The 15,909-nt window shown below is 35.6% G+C and overlaps 1 protein-coding gene across 1 annotated transcript; it reads right to left on the bottom strand.

Annotated features, from left to right (window-relative positions):
- Positions 1-12,309: 12,309 nt before the first annotated feature.
- On the bottom strand, positions 12,310-15,534 carry LOC137401839 (uncharacterized). Its single transcript, XM_068088310.1, has 4 exons — positions 15,147-15,534; positions 13,740-14,648; positions 12,630-12,685; positions 12,310-12,321 (listed from the first exon to the last, which is right to left on the bottom strand). The coding sequence occupies exons 1-4, from the start codon at positions 15,532-15,534 to the stop codon at positions 12,310-12,312; spliced, it is 1,365 nt and encodes a 454-aa protein (XP_067944411.1).
- Positions 15,535-15,909: the final 375 nt, after the last annotated feature.

Raw genomic sequence — 15,909 nt, 5'->3', positions numbered from 1 at the left:
TAAAAGTGTATGAAGTCTAGTAGTTCAGGCAATGAGCTATGCATATAAGAAGAGGTTTTCATTTTGATTAAAAGAAGTAACAGTCCCTCGGAACAAAAATATTTTGGAGAGCGGTAAATAATTTATACACTGTGTTTCTATGTTTCAAAGAAGTTTGGATTTGTCCGCTGACAATGAATTCGCACCCTACCGTTTTAATGGTGCGGATTTGCATCGCAAATGTATAGATTCTTCCAAAAATCGCGATGTGTCCTGAAAACAAAACTTATCAAAGCTGACTCGCTTTCAGGTCACCGCTACTTTTCAACTCGTGCGTAGTCAATTCATAGATGCAACACAATCACAGAACCAAAATACTTTGGGTAGCAGTAACAAAATCATAGCTAATTGTTAAGGGCCCGTTCAGTTGAGATAATGCCATGAGCCAAGCTGGATCAAAATGAATCCCTTTATTTGAAGTCTATTCATATCCATTGAAAATTGCTTTTGCATGTCAAATAACATCTAGCAAAGCAAACTGCCCACCTGTTGTGCCCAACGTAAATCCTTAATAACTAAATACTGATTTTACAATATTTGACATAGCTGATTACAGAATCATTCAAGAGAAATTATTTAAGAGTATTTATTTAAGTATTTATTCAAAGTAAAGTAAGTTATTACTAGTTCATCTTATCATTATTCAATTGATCAACGATGTTATATCAATTTACCAGTTAATAATATACGACGAACACATGTGCCGTTTAGCCTATTACTTTATTATCAACAACTTATACAAGTACCAACTGAAATACCACATAGATTATCGTATAAAATTTAACGATAATACAATTAATTGAATATTACATTATCATCATTATTATTATTATATTCAAATCACATAAATATTCACATACCTACTGAACGGGTACACATCTAGTTAGTAGCATTTCTGGCAACAAACTCACGACCGGAAATGATCACAGAGAAAAAAACAACTAACGTTTGGCGTTGCTAACTCCGAAAAAGTATATAAACTAGGCCAAGCTGGTCAATTTAGAAATAAGCAATGGTCATAAAAAGAGACACTATCAAAAGTTATTTATAAATCACGACTAACATTCCACAAAGAAAGCGTAGAAAATGAATAAAATTCACAGAACCAATCTACATTCCATTTTTTAAATAACTAAAACTGTTCGAAGAAGGTAAAAACAGCAAACACTTTTCACGAAAATGGAAGTTGAACAGGAATTCAGGCAAATTAGCACAATACTTATACATTCCAGATCTTACCAATGATCTGAGAAAACCTCAAGTTTGACAAAAATATTAAGTGTTATCGGTCGGCTGTCAAGCTATGACAAAAATGCTGTAGCAAACAAGGCATCATCGTTGCGAAAAAACGTTTCCTGTAATATTAGAAGTGTTAAGCAATTGAAAAGCTGTATCTACAGCCATCGAACCAACGATCCGAACAACGCTCTAGAAGCTATAGCGCGAGCGCAAAGAGATCATTGAGCTGATTGGCCCTTCGACCAAAAGTCTACGTGATTTGTTCTTTCCTTTTGACTATGAAGATTGGTCAGGTATAATTGCAGTGGCTCAAAACCTGGTCAGTTTCTGGGTCGTTTTGTAGAGGTGGAGCTTAATTCGGAAATGCAAATGTTTTGTCGGCACTAAGCGACGATGTTTTAAGCAAGTGCCAATGTTTAGTCGGTTAGAAATTGAGTCTGTAATCTTTTTATTTTTTGTAACAAAATAAAGCATAAACATCGTTTTAGACAAATCTTTAATCAAAAATATGAGATCTTTCATCAAACTAGCATAACGTATTCACATAGTTGTTTATCGTAGTTTTGTCGTGTTAAGACGAAATAGTAACATGCTCACGAAACGGAAAAAATATTCTCAAAAATACATCATTCATTATTCTGTATTCGTTTATACAGTGTGTATGAAAAACATCTTACATACGTTGTAATATGATTGCACTTACATGTATGTAACGCAGTATTATATAAGTTATTGAATATTTGTGATTATGTTCTAACCAAATAAAATGCACATTGAAACAATTGTCTACTTTGCTACCATTCTGAGAGCTAAAAAAGATTCTATCTCATTTTAGTGTAACTATTTATGTTAGCGTATCGTAAGACAAAGATTGTGAAAAGGCAACAGAAGACATTAGTCTATCTTATCTTTACTACAAACACCGACTTCTCCAACAACTAACTTTATTTAGATTTTGAACATGACCGCACTCTGTAGGTATTCATTTGTCAATTTGCTTATATATTTATTATTTATGTGCAGCATTGTGGGATCAAAAAATTTTCTTGATTTTTTGGGCAAAAAATAATTTCTTACTGTTGGCATGACGATGTATTTTCTTGCTCCAATATAAATAATGCATGTGCCAATTGTTGTGCATCATTGTTAGCAGCTTTCCCGTTACCTCCACAAGCACAATGTAGCCAATTCTGGAAAATCAGAGGGCAGCACACACAAAACCTTAAGCATGATGTATGTCTATTGGCATTGCTGACGTTGTACAACATACATTGTTTGAAAAGTCGATGCGCAATGACAAAATGTCTGGTGATGGACCACTGGAACAATGATGGGAAGTAGGTTGTTTCAGTTATCGGACGAATCTATCATGATAAATTGTAAAGTTTAATAATTTTACTTTATTTGATATAAAAAGAAAATGTTGCACATAACTTAATTACTACCGCATCAGCACCAAAGCCATAAAAGGCCTTTAACAAGCACAAATGAGAACAGAATAACACAGTAGAAAAGGGCTACATATACTACACGTAGATATGTGAAAATAAGTGAATATAAGACTGGTTTATTTGAAAAAAATCAGTGTTGAAAATCATGAATGTTTTATGTATGTAGGTATGTTTTAATTTGATCAATATATTCACTCAAAATTGAGCACAGTACAAGCTGAAACAGTTCAAGTTTTTGCATATAAAAGTATTCCTATCTAGAACAAGTTTGTTCTCTATGGCTGCAGATGAATTGGCAATGAGGTGGAGGGCACGCCAGATGCCGTCTGGCGTGACCTCCCTTCATTGCCAGTTCACCCACAGCTATAGGGAACAAACTTGTTCTATGCCTATCTAGATATTGCATGTATTAGAAAGCCTCAGGAAGCATTTTTGCTCTGTCATTTCTTACTCCCTGCAAACTCCTCTTGGAGATCCTTGATCTAAAATAAAAACAATCATAGCATGTGTATTTACCTCTCCTTGAACTTGTAAAGTACTGTGAATGCAGTATTCAAGTGGCATTATTTGCGACGATTATTGACTTTGACAGGAATATTATTTGTTAATTTAATGAAGTAGATTAAAAAGTTACATTGGACTTTGTGATTAGCTGGAAGTTAATTTGGCGATCTCAAAGAACCGGGCAAATCTGCTTTTGCTAGTTCCTGACTTTATTACTGTTTTTACAGTAGTTCTATTTCACAATTATTTCCTGGCCTCATATATCTTTGCCGATCCTACATTGCTCAACCGACTTAGCCCATAGAGTTGACTTGTAGAAGACAACAGCGAAATTAGTCCAAGTACTCAGTCTATGAATCGGATGGTGTCGTGGCACCTTGTTATCAATTTCTCAAAGAGTTGATAACAACTCCAGAGATGCTCCCAAATCCTGATTAGAGATTTGCACATTACATCAAATCACCAATCATGAGATTGGCATCAAAGCACCATAAAAATGGATTACCCAGTTTGTAAATTAAATCAAATTAAAACCATCAATTACATAGTGAATGATGGTTTTAATTTCATTTTATTTGAAAGCTGAGCAGTCACCCTTCTAAGTGATTTGATTTGGAGCAAAACGCATGCCAGCGATTTGATATGCTGTACAAATCTGGAATCAAAGATTTGGGAGCATCGCTGCACAACTCTCTCCAATTCAGACACTGAGCACTTACACTAAAGTGACACGAAAGCATCATGCAACAGGGTTCTAATTTTAAAACTGAGTTACTGAATATTACCACTCACCGGACTGTTACGTATGAAAGTAACATCAGGTATCTGAGTTACATCTATAATGCTGTCGTTTGTGGCGTTTCGTAGATGCTCCCCACATCTATGGAAGCTCGCATAGCCTCTGCTCTTACTCCTACCCGTCCTGAGCAAGCACTGCGTTTCCACCTTATCTTGAGCTATAAATCAGAATGCTCGAGGCGTTGAACGTTTGGCTGGGTGTGAACAGACAACTTAACAAATATCGCAGTTGGCAGCAAATAATTTGTTTCTAAAACCTAATCCTGCCTACACAAGGGGTTCTTCTGCATTATCCTACTATAACTTCACGTTTTTCTAGCTACTAATCTAGGGCTATAAATGGCTTGAAGATTCGCCTACCAATGAAATTCCACATTTAACCATAATTAATATAGCACGATTTGCCTAAAATTTTATTGCTGGTTATGTGAGTGAGTACCTCCGTGTTACTATCAGATGTATTGTCTTGAGGATGCGGTCTCTTTGTTGGATTCTGTGACTAAAAATATAAACAATACGTAAATTATGTATATCGACACTATGTGACAACATATATGAATTTATGCACATGTATAGCATATTTATATTGGTGGGCACAATCTAACTAAATTCAAATTGGCAAGAGAGTCCAAACAAAGGCCTTGTTGCCAGGGCTCCAAAGTAAGCGTTCATTTTATCTTGCTTTTAATGATTGTTTTTGCAAATTTTAGGTGTGAAATATTAAATGTAAAATAAAATATTACGTCCAAGTTTAACCAAAGGTGTGAACTGCGATATAATACTATCTGGCGCATGTGTGAGGTCTCGGGATGAGAAATTCTCAAGAAAAATGAGACAGATTGCCGTAAACTTCACTGGCTATTTGGTCAAGGATATGGTATCTAAGCATTCCAATCAAGTCCTTGTTTCTTTGCAATTCTACCAAATTTCTATGAGAGTGTAGATGAATTAAAATAAGAGAAAATGTTTTTGAACTTTGATGTACTGTGAGACCGAAAGCAAAGTATCGAATACAGCTTAGACATGTCGCAACCCTCACAGTAGTGTAGACTTAGATTTACTGCATTCTCTGATTTTGGCTTACAAGAATATAAATGTGCACGCATGCTTTTGTTACAAGATAGCTATTTCAGAAATAAGACAAATTAAAATCCATAAAAGTAATAAATATTATTTATTATCTCTATGTAAAATCCCTACTATACTATCTGTGCATTTGCAAAGACATGGAAGGATAGCCCTGTCTAAATATATTGGACATACAATGACCAAGTTTTGCTGTCCAAAAATATCTCTTATAATAGGCTGAGTAAAATATTCTTGGTGTACCGGTAACTTACCCTCCGCTGTTCTTTGTACTTTTTCTTCTGGGTTTGCTGTCTTTCAGGGCCGTACATGCAGCCATACTCTTTTTCTTCGCCATACTCTTTTTCTTCGCCATACTTTTTTTCTTCGCCATACATACATAAATAGCCTTGACTGTCATGAATGACGTTCTTACCTCTCCAAATATCTTCACCTTGCTAAAGTAGAGCAGATAAAATTTTAAAATTAAGAAACATGGTACAGATTTTTTAGATTCATTGGCTGAAGACGTTGTAGGTTTTTAGCCTTACTTGATTGCTAACACTCAATTGGGAACTAACTGCTGCATGTATATGATGCTTGATACATTTATTGCTTGCTTGATTGTAGTTATTAATATATACAATGATTTTTAATGTCATTTCAATTGCATGCCAATGCTTGTACACTGAAGCCCATGTATATCTTCTAATCAAGGCTGCACTATAAGCTTGATTGTAATCCACTGCATGTCTGTATATACACGAATATCCACTTCGTCAAATTAAGCTTAAGAGTTGAGTGTCTATAGAGAGTAATCCTTTATTGCTGAGAGGTAGATGGTGTGTATCCAGTGTGAGTTGCTAGTGAACTGATGAAAATTGTGTCAACTCTGCTTCAAGTAGGGCCTGTGGCATCATAGATCACATGGTACAAAAACAAACCAAAAAGGGCTTCATAAAACTGCAGCATAAAAACATATAAGCTACTATTGACATGTACTTCTATTGCACAACAACCAAGCATAGGCCTACATTTTACAATCAAGGTTACACTTCACAATCAAGGTTACACTAAAATATCCGAGGTCTAAAATGTTCATTTTCAACACAAGATCACAAATTAGGCAGTGAAGAAAAAGTGCTTTAAGGATATGAGATTACCTTCAAAAAGTCTTTCATGCTTGTTGAATATGCCGTCCTCATGGTTTGTATAAAACTTGTTGCCATATTCGATTTCATGGGCTTTGATGGCTTGCTCAGCCTCGTTTAACGATGAGGCAAGAAGGAGCGGCATAATGCTTAAATGCACTGCAATTAAAAAATATATTTGGTAGGCCCTCAGGCTTCTCGTAGAAGTTGACTGCCGTCAGCGATCATGTCATTCAGCTATCGAGGCTTCGATAACCTACCAACATGATTGCCGAATACAGGCACGGGAGGCCTGCAGGTAGGCCTATATAGAAGATGAAATGATGAATACAAAAAGTCAGTTATGAATACATGATGACCCACTGAGGTCTTGAAGCAATATGAATATGCAGTGCATTTCAATTAATTTTTTAAGACAAATTGCAAGCAGTAAGCGACTCTGACTACTGAGGACTACTGATCACAGGCAGGCTGTCTAGTCCGAAAATATAACTGCCCTGCATTGCAGAAGACTACAAAAACTTGCTTTACCTTGCCTCCTCTCCGACACTTTTTGTCAACCAAACAGATGAGATACAGCTACTGACAGCGCACCATTGTAGTAACAAGTTCAAATAAAATTTGAGATACACAATTAAATGGTTGTTCCCGAGGTAGCTACATACTGTCGTTGTTTCAAAATGTGCTACAGTTGAGACTTGGTAGTAATATAAAGTTAGTACTTAAAAAAGTGTGTGCTTGCAGCAAATACAGTAAAAATAAGAAACTGATGTCTTCTGTTGCCTTCATTTTTACAATCAATGCCTAACGAGATGCTAATACTAATATTTACAGTGAAATAAAATAGAATCATTTTAGGCTCTCAGAATGGTAACAAAGTGGACAACCGTTTTAATGTGCATTTTATTTGTTCAGAACATAATCGTAACTTTTCAATATTTTATGTAATACCGCTTTACAAAAGTGTATTCATACTAAAACAATATATAACTATTTTTCAAATATAAACGAATACAGAATAATTAATGGTGTATTTTTTAGAAGATTTTTTCCGTTTTATGAGCGTGTTACCATTTATTCTTAACAAGAAAAAACTACGATAAACAGCTATGTAAATACTCTATGTTATTTTGCTAAAAGAACTCATATTTGTAATTAAAAATTTGCTTGGAAAAAATGCTAACGTGATATTTTGTTAAACAAAAAGATAACTACAGTGCACCCTTGAGATACGATGTTAATCCGTTCCAAGACTGGCATCGTATAGTGAAAAATTCGTATGTCGGGGTATAGAAACCATTGTAATTATACAATACAAAAAATGCAAGGTAAAAATCGTCCAAAATTTTATAAAAATGCGGTACATATTGAAAGTTAGTAACAAAATAGTATGTTAATTTACGTTTTAGTATGTATTTAGAATTAGTTTACTGAATTTCCACTTACTATCACGAAATTTTATCCTTCATAAGTTTCTGTCTTCACTTTCGTTAGAAAATTTGGCGTGTCTCGTTTAAACCTTTTTCAACCAGAATTCAATAAGAAAGGCCGAGCGATGCAGTTATCGAAAGCGGCCTCTCACACACCTGACCATTTAATGGCTACCGAAAAGAAAAATGAAATTTTATTTACTATTATACAGGATGTACATACCTTTGGAGTAACATGACATTAGCTGGTACATGTAGTGAATAAAGCAGAGAGGAGGTAAAAACGTATCAATGTTAATTATGTCGCTGTACACTTGAAGGTTAATTTAATATGTAATGAAATGGAATTTTTAGCGGGCGAAAGAAAGTTGTCTAGTACTGTCCAATTTTTTTTCTGATTTAAAAGAAAAAATGCTGGTGCAATGCAGATAACTGCTAGCTAGCTAACGCTTGTAGAAGGATCCAGAGAAGGTGCTACAGTAGTTTTTCTTGTATGAAACGTGCACAAGAATCAATGTAACCATACGTACTAAGTTTGTACGCATTTATACACTAGAAGACAAGGCTTTAACAAGTTTCAGAAAGTAATGTGAATGCATCAACTATCTTGAGTAGCTAGTTATATGAGTTACATACATACGATGAATTGTATTCACATAGGAGATAACAAGCTCATCTGCAAAGACATGGTTAAACAAGCAAATAAAACAAAATCAAAAGGAAACAAATAAAATGAATAAAATATGAAAAACGTGCCACACAAGAGATAAATAATATAAATTATACATGTATTGTTTTAATGTACCATTCCACATCAGTAAATTAAACACTTGAAACATTTCTGCCAATGTGTGGGTTTTCTGTATCTTCTACCTCCTCGCCCTTACTAATTGGGTGCTCCTTTTGAATGCTGATCGCGTGCATGGCCTTCTAACTCCTTCAAATCGTCAGTCGTAAGCTTCTTCTTGTGCTTGCTTTAATGGAGTTCTTGTTTTAGTAATAATTGCAAATGCTGATTGGTTGCACTCATATTCCTTGACAATGTTAATAATACGGGAGCCTTCTTCTTATTTACGACATCCAACTTTGTTGACATAGAAATCATTTTTCCTTCGTTTTGTATCAGTCTCAGATTCCATAGCTAACGAATTAAATGTAGCGTAGTTGTATAGCTGTGTAGCGTATACAAGCTGTGTAGCGTATAGCGTGTAGCTGTATAGTTGTATAGTTGTGTAGCGTAGTTGTATACGTAGTTGTATACGTAATTAAACTCGTAGTTATATACGTATGCTGACTTAGCTTATAGTAAAATATATTATAACGCTACAGATGAATATTTCCTCTGCCTTCAGTATTTTACACGAAATTTTCCACGCGGAATTCTGACATGGGAGAAGTCGATCATCGTGTCTCTTCTAAACGTTCTGAAAATGTTTTCGGCACACTATGTTTCGGTGTTATTTTTTATTTCGACGTGCGTTATGAGCACACCGACCGCCAAATTTTAACTCGGGCGAAACTTTTCTCACAATCGTATGATGAAATAAAATTCGTATAGCGAGGTGAAGATCTCACAATGTTTCACTTCGTAAGGTGAAAAAATCGTATATCAGGGTAATCATATCTCGAGGGTACACTGTACTCGATTTCTCAACAACTAAACGTTTGCAGTGATTCTACTAACTTTAAAGCTTTTGTATTTTCGGATTAAGCTCCACCCCTACAAAACGACCCAGAAACTGACCAGGTTTTGAGCCACTGCAATTATACCTGACCTTACCGCAAACTCTGTTTTGATCGCAGTTGAATTTGATTGGCTTAAAAGTAGTTTGTTTCGGTACGGGAGCAATGGACCACCCGATAATGCTAATAACGGGCTACCTCCCGGAACCTGTGAGGAACATTTTGGTGTATAATGAACCCTGGTTATTCTTGGCCAAAAACCGCGGGCAGGCATATTTCCAGAGAAAAAGTGGGCATTAACCATTATGTAACAGGGTTGGCTTATTTTATATGAGGTATTTGGATACATTAATAGGTTGCTCATCCATTAGTAGGTTGTGTTTGGCCGATAGAATTGACATATGTTAGTATTTTTGAATATTCGTGCGGAAGACAGCGAAAAGTGTGTCTACCCTGTTGTTTTTGTTTTGTATATGCGTGGCGAAAATCTTGCGTGACCCGGCTAGCCCGTGGTGCAACCCATCTGGTGTTCCAGTTAAACGGTGTTTTCGCCGCAACGCGATCTCGACAGAATTCTCTCAAAATTAAAATTTCGCATTCGAGGTGCTGAATACGTCGGAATAACCAAAATGCCATTAGACTAGCCCCTGTTTTCTTTTTTTTCTTTGCGCAACCCTACTGAGAACCTTCAATATTTATTAAAAGTTCTTGCCCCTCCCCCCGTCTAATCCCTACCCTCTACTTTAATAACAACATTGCCCCAACCAAACTTGAAAATCACAATAAAAAAATTAAAAACAGAATGGGAAGGAAGAAACCCAAACTAAGAGTAATCTACTCATGTTACCTAATAAAGATATCGCTCTAATGCCCCATTATGGGGCAAATGCGATTACAGTACACCCTCGAGATACGATGTTAATTCGTTCCAGGGTTGGCATCGTATGATGAACAAAGCGTATATCAGGGTATAGAGACCATTGTAATTATACAATGCAAACACCCCCTGGTAAAAATCGTCAATTTTTTTTTTTAAAATGTGTACATATTGACAATTAGCAACAAAACAGTATGTTAATTTTAGTAATTATAGTTACTTACAGTAACTGTATTGTATTTGGTGTATTTTAATGGTTATGATCTGCAATGAAACGCAAAATTATAATGTGTGTACCAAATGTAGTACGTACGATAAGGAGTTCTTGCCTTCAAAAAGTACGCATAACATAAACTTTGAATTCACTTCAAGTAAGTTTAACTTGCTAAGCCTACACTTAAAACTAAGTTTTAGTACGTATTTTAAACTATTTTGCTGAATTTCAAATTTTTATCACGAAATTTTATCCTTCAGCAGTTCCTATCTTCACTTTCACTATAAACTTTAGCCTATCTGGTTGAAACCTTTTTCAACCTAAATCAATAAGGCCGAGCGATGCAGTTATAGAAAGCGGTCTCTCGCACACTTGACCATTTAATGGCTACCGAAAAGAAAAATAAAATTATATTTTCTATACTGGACGTACATACCTTTGTAGTAACGTGGCATTAGCTGGTACATGTAGCGGGTAAAGCAGAGAGGAGGCAAAAACGTATCAATGCTAATTATGGTGCTGTACACTTGTAAGTAAATTTAAAACGTAATGAATTGGAATTTTTTAGCAGGCTAAAATAAGTTGTCCATTCCTGTCCAATTTTTCTACAAAAAAATTGATGGTGCAATGCAGAAAATTGCTAGCTAGCGCTTGTAAAAGGATCCAGAGAATGTGGTACAGTAGTTTGTCTTGTATGAAATGTGCGCAAGAATCAATGTAACCATACATACAAAGTTTGTACGCATTTATACCCTATGGGGGACATGGCTTTGGCAAGTTTCAGAAAGTAACGTGGATGCGTCAACTATCTTGAGTAGCTAGTTATATGACTTACATACATACATACGATGAATTGTATTCACGTAGAAGATAACAAGCCCATATGCAAAGACATGGTTAAACAAGAAAATATAACATAAAGTCAAAAGGAAACAAATAAAATGAATAAAATATGAAAAACATGCCACACAAGAGATGAATAATATATATTATCATGCATTGTTTTAATGTACCAGTCCACATCAGTAAATTAAACACTTGAAATATTTCTGCGAATGTGGGATTTTCTGTATCTTCTACATCCTCGCCTTTACTAAATGGTTGCTCCTTTTGAATGCTGATCGTGTGCATGACCTAGCTCATTCAAATCTTCAGTCAGAAGCTCTTTCTTGTGCTTGCTTTAATGGAGTTCTTGTTTTAATAATAATTGCAAATGCTGATTGGTTGCGATCATATTCCTTGACAATGTTAATAATACGGGTCCCTTCTTCTTATTTACGACATCCAACTTTGTTGACATAGAAATAATTTTTCCTTACATCTTACATCTTCTTCTTACATCTTCTTCTTACATCTTCTTCATAGAACGTACTAGAACCGGTTGCGGCAAGCGGCACGCCTCATATGTTGAGCAGTTGTTAACACTAGATAATATTGTAATTTATTGCCATATTAGCAATTAATTGTTTATTGTTGATGTGATGTACAGCTTTTAAATTCACGAACAGTCTTTGGTAAAAAGCTGTTGTGATACACAGACGTTCTTGCATATATAGTAGGAGGATCGCCTCTTCCAGCAGCTCATGTGACAGTCGTACTAACTCGGTCCTGCATTAATTCATCATAGGTGGTGATTAATGAGTTGTGATTTTGGTCAGAGGAGAGGAGTCGCATTAGCAGATTTTGTCTATTGACCTTCCGTCTTTCACATAGTGTTTGCATATTTAAAGTATCTAAAGCTTTGGTGATGCTATCTCTTCCTTTCAGTTTACATATAAAACGTTGTGCGTTGTTTTGCACCATTTGAAGTTCATGTTGTAGTAGCTTAGTAGAAGGGTCCCACACAGTGGAGGCATACTCAATATGTGGCCTGCAAAGATTAGTATATGCTAAGAGTTTGGCCTTTTCAGGAGCTTCATATAGCACACGCTTAATCATGCCTAACTGCTGTCTCACCCTTCAGGCTTTGGAGTCTATATTTTTGTCAAACTTCAAGTTAGATTGTAGGATAACACCTAGGTATTTGGTTTCTTCAACTATTTCTAATTGTTCAGTGTCTAAGAAATATTCAGCTGAGGGAGAGTTATTTTTGTCATTAAAAATCATGACAGAGCACTTAGCTACATTAAATAGCATTTTCCATTTGTTCGCCCATGATTCCAGGGCATTAATGTTTACCTGAAATCGTTGTTTATCAGCATGGAAGTTTACGGGTGTGTATATCAAGGTGTCATCTGCAAATAAACTAATATTACAGTCAACTTGCTGGAGCATGTCATTAATATAAACTAAAAACAGTGTGGGACCTAGCACTGATCCCTGTGGAACTCCAGATGTCACAGCTAGTTCATCGGATTTATGTCCATCAACCACCACCCTTTGGTTTCTGGCCATTAGGAAGTCATGTATCCACATAAGAATTTTATCATCTATGTCAGATATACTGGATAACTTGTTCATCAAGAGTTGGTGAGGTACTTTGTCGAAGGCCTTTGCAAAGTCTAATACTACGGCATGAGTGGTGTCTCCCTGGTCGATGCTGCGTGCAATATCATGATAAGTACTACACAGCTGAGTTTCCCAAGAAAGGCCTTGCCTAAAACCATGTTGTCTACTGTGCAGTACTTTATCAAGTTTATCATTGAGGTGATGTAGAATAATGTGCTCCATGAGCTTACAAGGGATGCTTGTCAGCGAAATTGGCCGGTAGTTGTTTATTTGGTTGTATGCCCTACGCTTGTGGAGTGGTGCTACATGAGCTAATTTCCATTTGGTTGGTAACTTGGATGTTTTATATGATTCATTATATATATATATATATATATTATATATATATATATATATATATATATATATATATATATATATATATATATATATATATATATGTGAGACATTTGGCAGTCATTATTGGATCAATTGTAAGGTCTTCCTTTCTCAGTCCATCTGGACCTGGTGATTTTCCATTTTTTAAGCTATATAATAATTTCAATACACCCTCATGAGTAATGGAGATGTTATCGTTATCACATTGTGTACGTTGATTAATCGGTGTAAGTTGATCTTCAGTACAAAATTGTTTATGAAAGAAACTATTGAGCAGGTTTGCACATGTAACTGGCTCTTCAGTAATGGTGTCATCATTGTCAATAAGTTTCATAGCTGGTTTGGTGGAGCTTTGCATCCATTTCAAGTGACGATAAAAAGGCTTACTATTTCCCGATTCCAGAGGTTTACATATTTTATTGTACAAGTAACTTTGTTTAATTTCTCGAAGTTTATGTTTACCAAGCCTCCGTTCTTCTTTGTAACGCTTGAGATAGAATGGGTTTGATGTTTTCTTAAACAGATTGTAAGTTTTTCTATGTTTGTTGACTAGTTTCCTAGCTTCTTTATTGAACCATAAAGGCTCTTCCTCATTTGCCTTGTGTATTATTTTGACTGGGACTGTTTTATTGACCGCATTTATTAGTTGTTCAGTAAACAGCTCCCACATTTCTTCGACATTGTGCATTACACTTAGTTTAGCTTGTGTAGGAAAAAGAAGTTCCTGAAAAAGGTCAATGTCTACTTTTTGATAGAGCTTTTTCGGTTGCATATGCACACGCTTGTTCGATTGGCTAAGTTGTATTTCAGCAGTGATAATGTAGTGATCACTAATACCTGGAGTAATTATTTCCGCATTTATTTCTGATGGATTTGTAGTGCAGATAAGGTCTAGAGTGTTTCCTAGGACATGAGTAGAGTCATTGATAATTTGTAACAAGTTATTTTCATCTAGGAAAGACTGAAACTGCTGATGTAGTAGCTTATATTGAGTATTTGGTTTAATAATACCTTGTTTCCAGTCAAACCCTGGAAAGTTCATGTCACCAACAATCAAAATATGGTCCTGCGGATATTTGTTAAATACATAATTAATTGAATCTATGAATGAGACAATTGGTCTGCCTTGATGAGGTCTATAATAGCGCCCGATAGATATGCAGTCTTTTATTCTTACAAAGATAATTTCATCTTCAGTTTCAGGAAGTTTAATCAGCTTGGGTTGTAGTTGTTCATTTATAGCGATGAGAACACCGCCACCATTAATATTTCGATCTTTCCTATAGAAAATGAGATCTCCTCTATCGATAAGTGTTCTATTGTTAACTGTGCTGTCAATATGTGTTTCCGTTAAGCAAATTATATTATAGCCTAAAGTTAGTGATGCAATATCATGCGTTTTACCTTTGGCAGATCTGCAATTAGCTGAGAAAAGCTTTACACTACAGTGTGATTGTTGTCCACAGGTTTCAGTACTACCCATTCCCCCGTTGTTTTATCCTTTTGTTAGATATTCATACTACGAATGCGGTAACTACCTTCTTTGTTATCCTCTCCAAGTCGTTTGACTTGTTGTCTTAGTTTGTATTCTTGGTCTTAGTTGGTATTCTTTGTATTCTTAGTTGGTATTCCTTGGTGTTGTCTACTTTGCAAAAGAATCCTTGACCTTTGAGTTGATCATTAACCCTCTTGATAAACTCCCACTTTGAATTTTCATCATTAAATTTGACTTTTATTGGACGTGATTTGTTTTCAATTTTAGCCCCAAGTCTGAGTGCTTGTGTTGGATTTGTGGATTGAGTGAAGCAGTCCTTTTTAAGAACTCTGTAACTTGATTTAAAGCAGATTTGTTGTTATCTTCTGGCAAACCATATAGAATGGCATTCAGTTTACGAGATTCAGCATCTGATATGTCCAGTGTTTTTTGCAGAATGGTCTGGGTATTAGTGTTGACATTCAGCGTTTTTCTAATGTTATCAGAGTTGACTTTAAGAACTTCAGCATATGATTTTTCATGCTCTTCTAACTTGGTTGCTTGATGTTCTATCTTCTCATTAAGGGATTGGATTGATAAGGTGATTTGGTCCAGTTTAGATTCGGTTGATAATTTAGATCCTTGTTGGTTGGAATTTTGTATCACCAGTGATGGTAGGCAACCGACACAAAACCATTTCACACCTTTGTTCACAGTGTCACTTTTGGTGATAAGATTGGCTTCAGATTTATTTAGGTTTTGACACTGGCTGTGGTACCACATCTTGCAGCAGTCAGAGCTTATCCAGATGAATTGGCTGGCATTGCTTTCTTTTTTATTGCAAGACTTACAACATTCATCATCTTTTTATTGCAAGACTTACAACATTCATCATCTTTTTATTGCAAGACTTACAACATTCATCATCTTTTTTTGGAGGCATACCTGAATAGTAGGCCTATTATGGTAGCTAAGTGTTTTGGATAGTAAATTTCGGTAAGTTTGGGTAACAACTGCTCTATTTTTATACTAAATTTCGTTCAGGAAATTTGAGGCACAAAATTAAGCCGCCATTCTCGCCGGAACCGAAAAACCTTTTTTCTATAAATATTCCTTACGGAAGAGGATTCGATCTCGGACAAGCCGTTCACCAGTCTT

This window comes from Watersipora subatra, chromosome 8 (genome assembly GCF_963576615.1).
Source record: "Watersipora subatra chromosome 8, tzWatSuba1.1, whole genome shotgun sequence".
Taxonomy (NCBI): Eukaryota; Metazoa; Bryozoa; class Gymnolaemata; order Cheilostomatida; family Watersiporidae; genus Watersipora; species Watersipora subatra.
The sequence above is the reverse complement of the archived record's forward strand: the minus strand, read 5'-3'. Positions and strand labels throughout refer to the sequence as shown.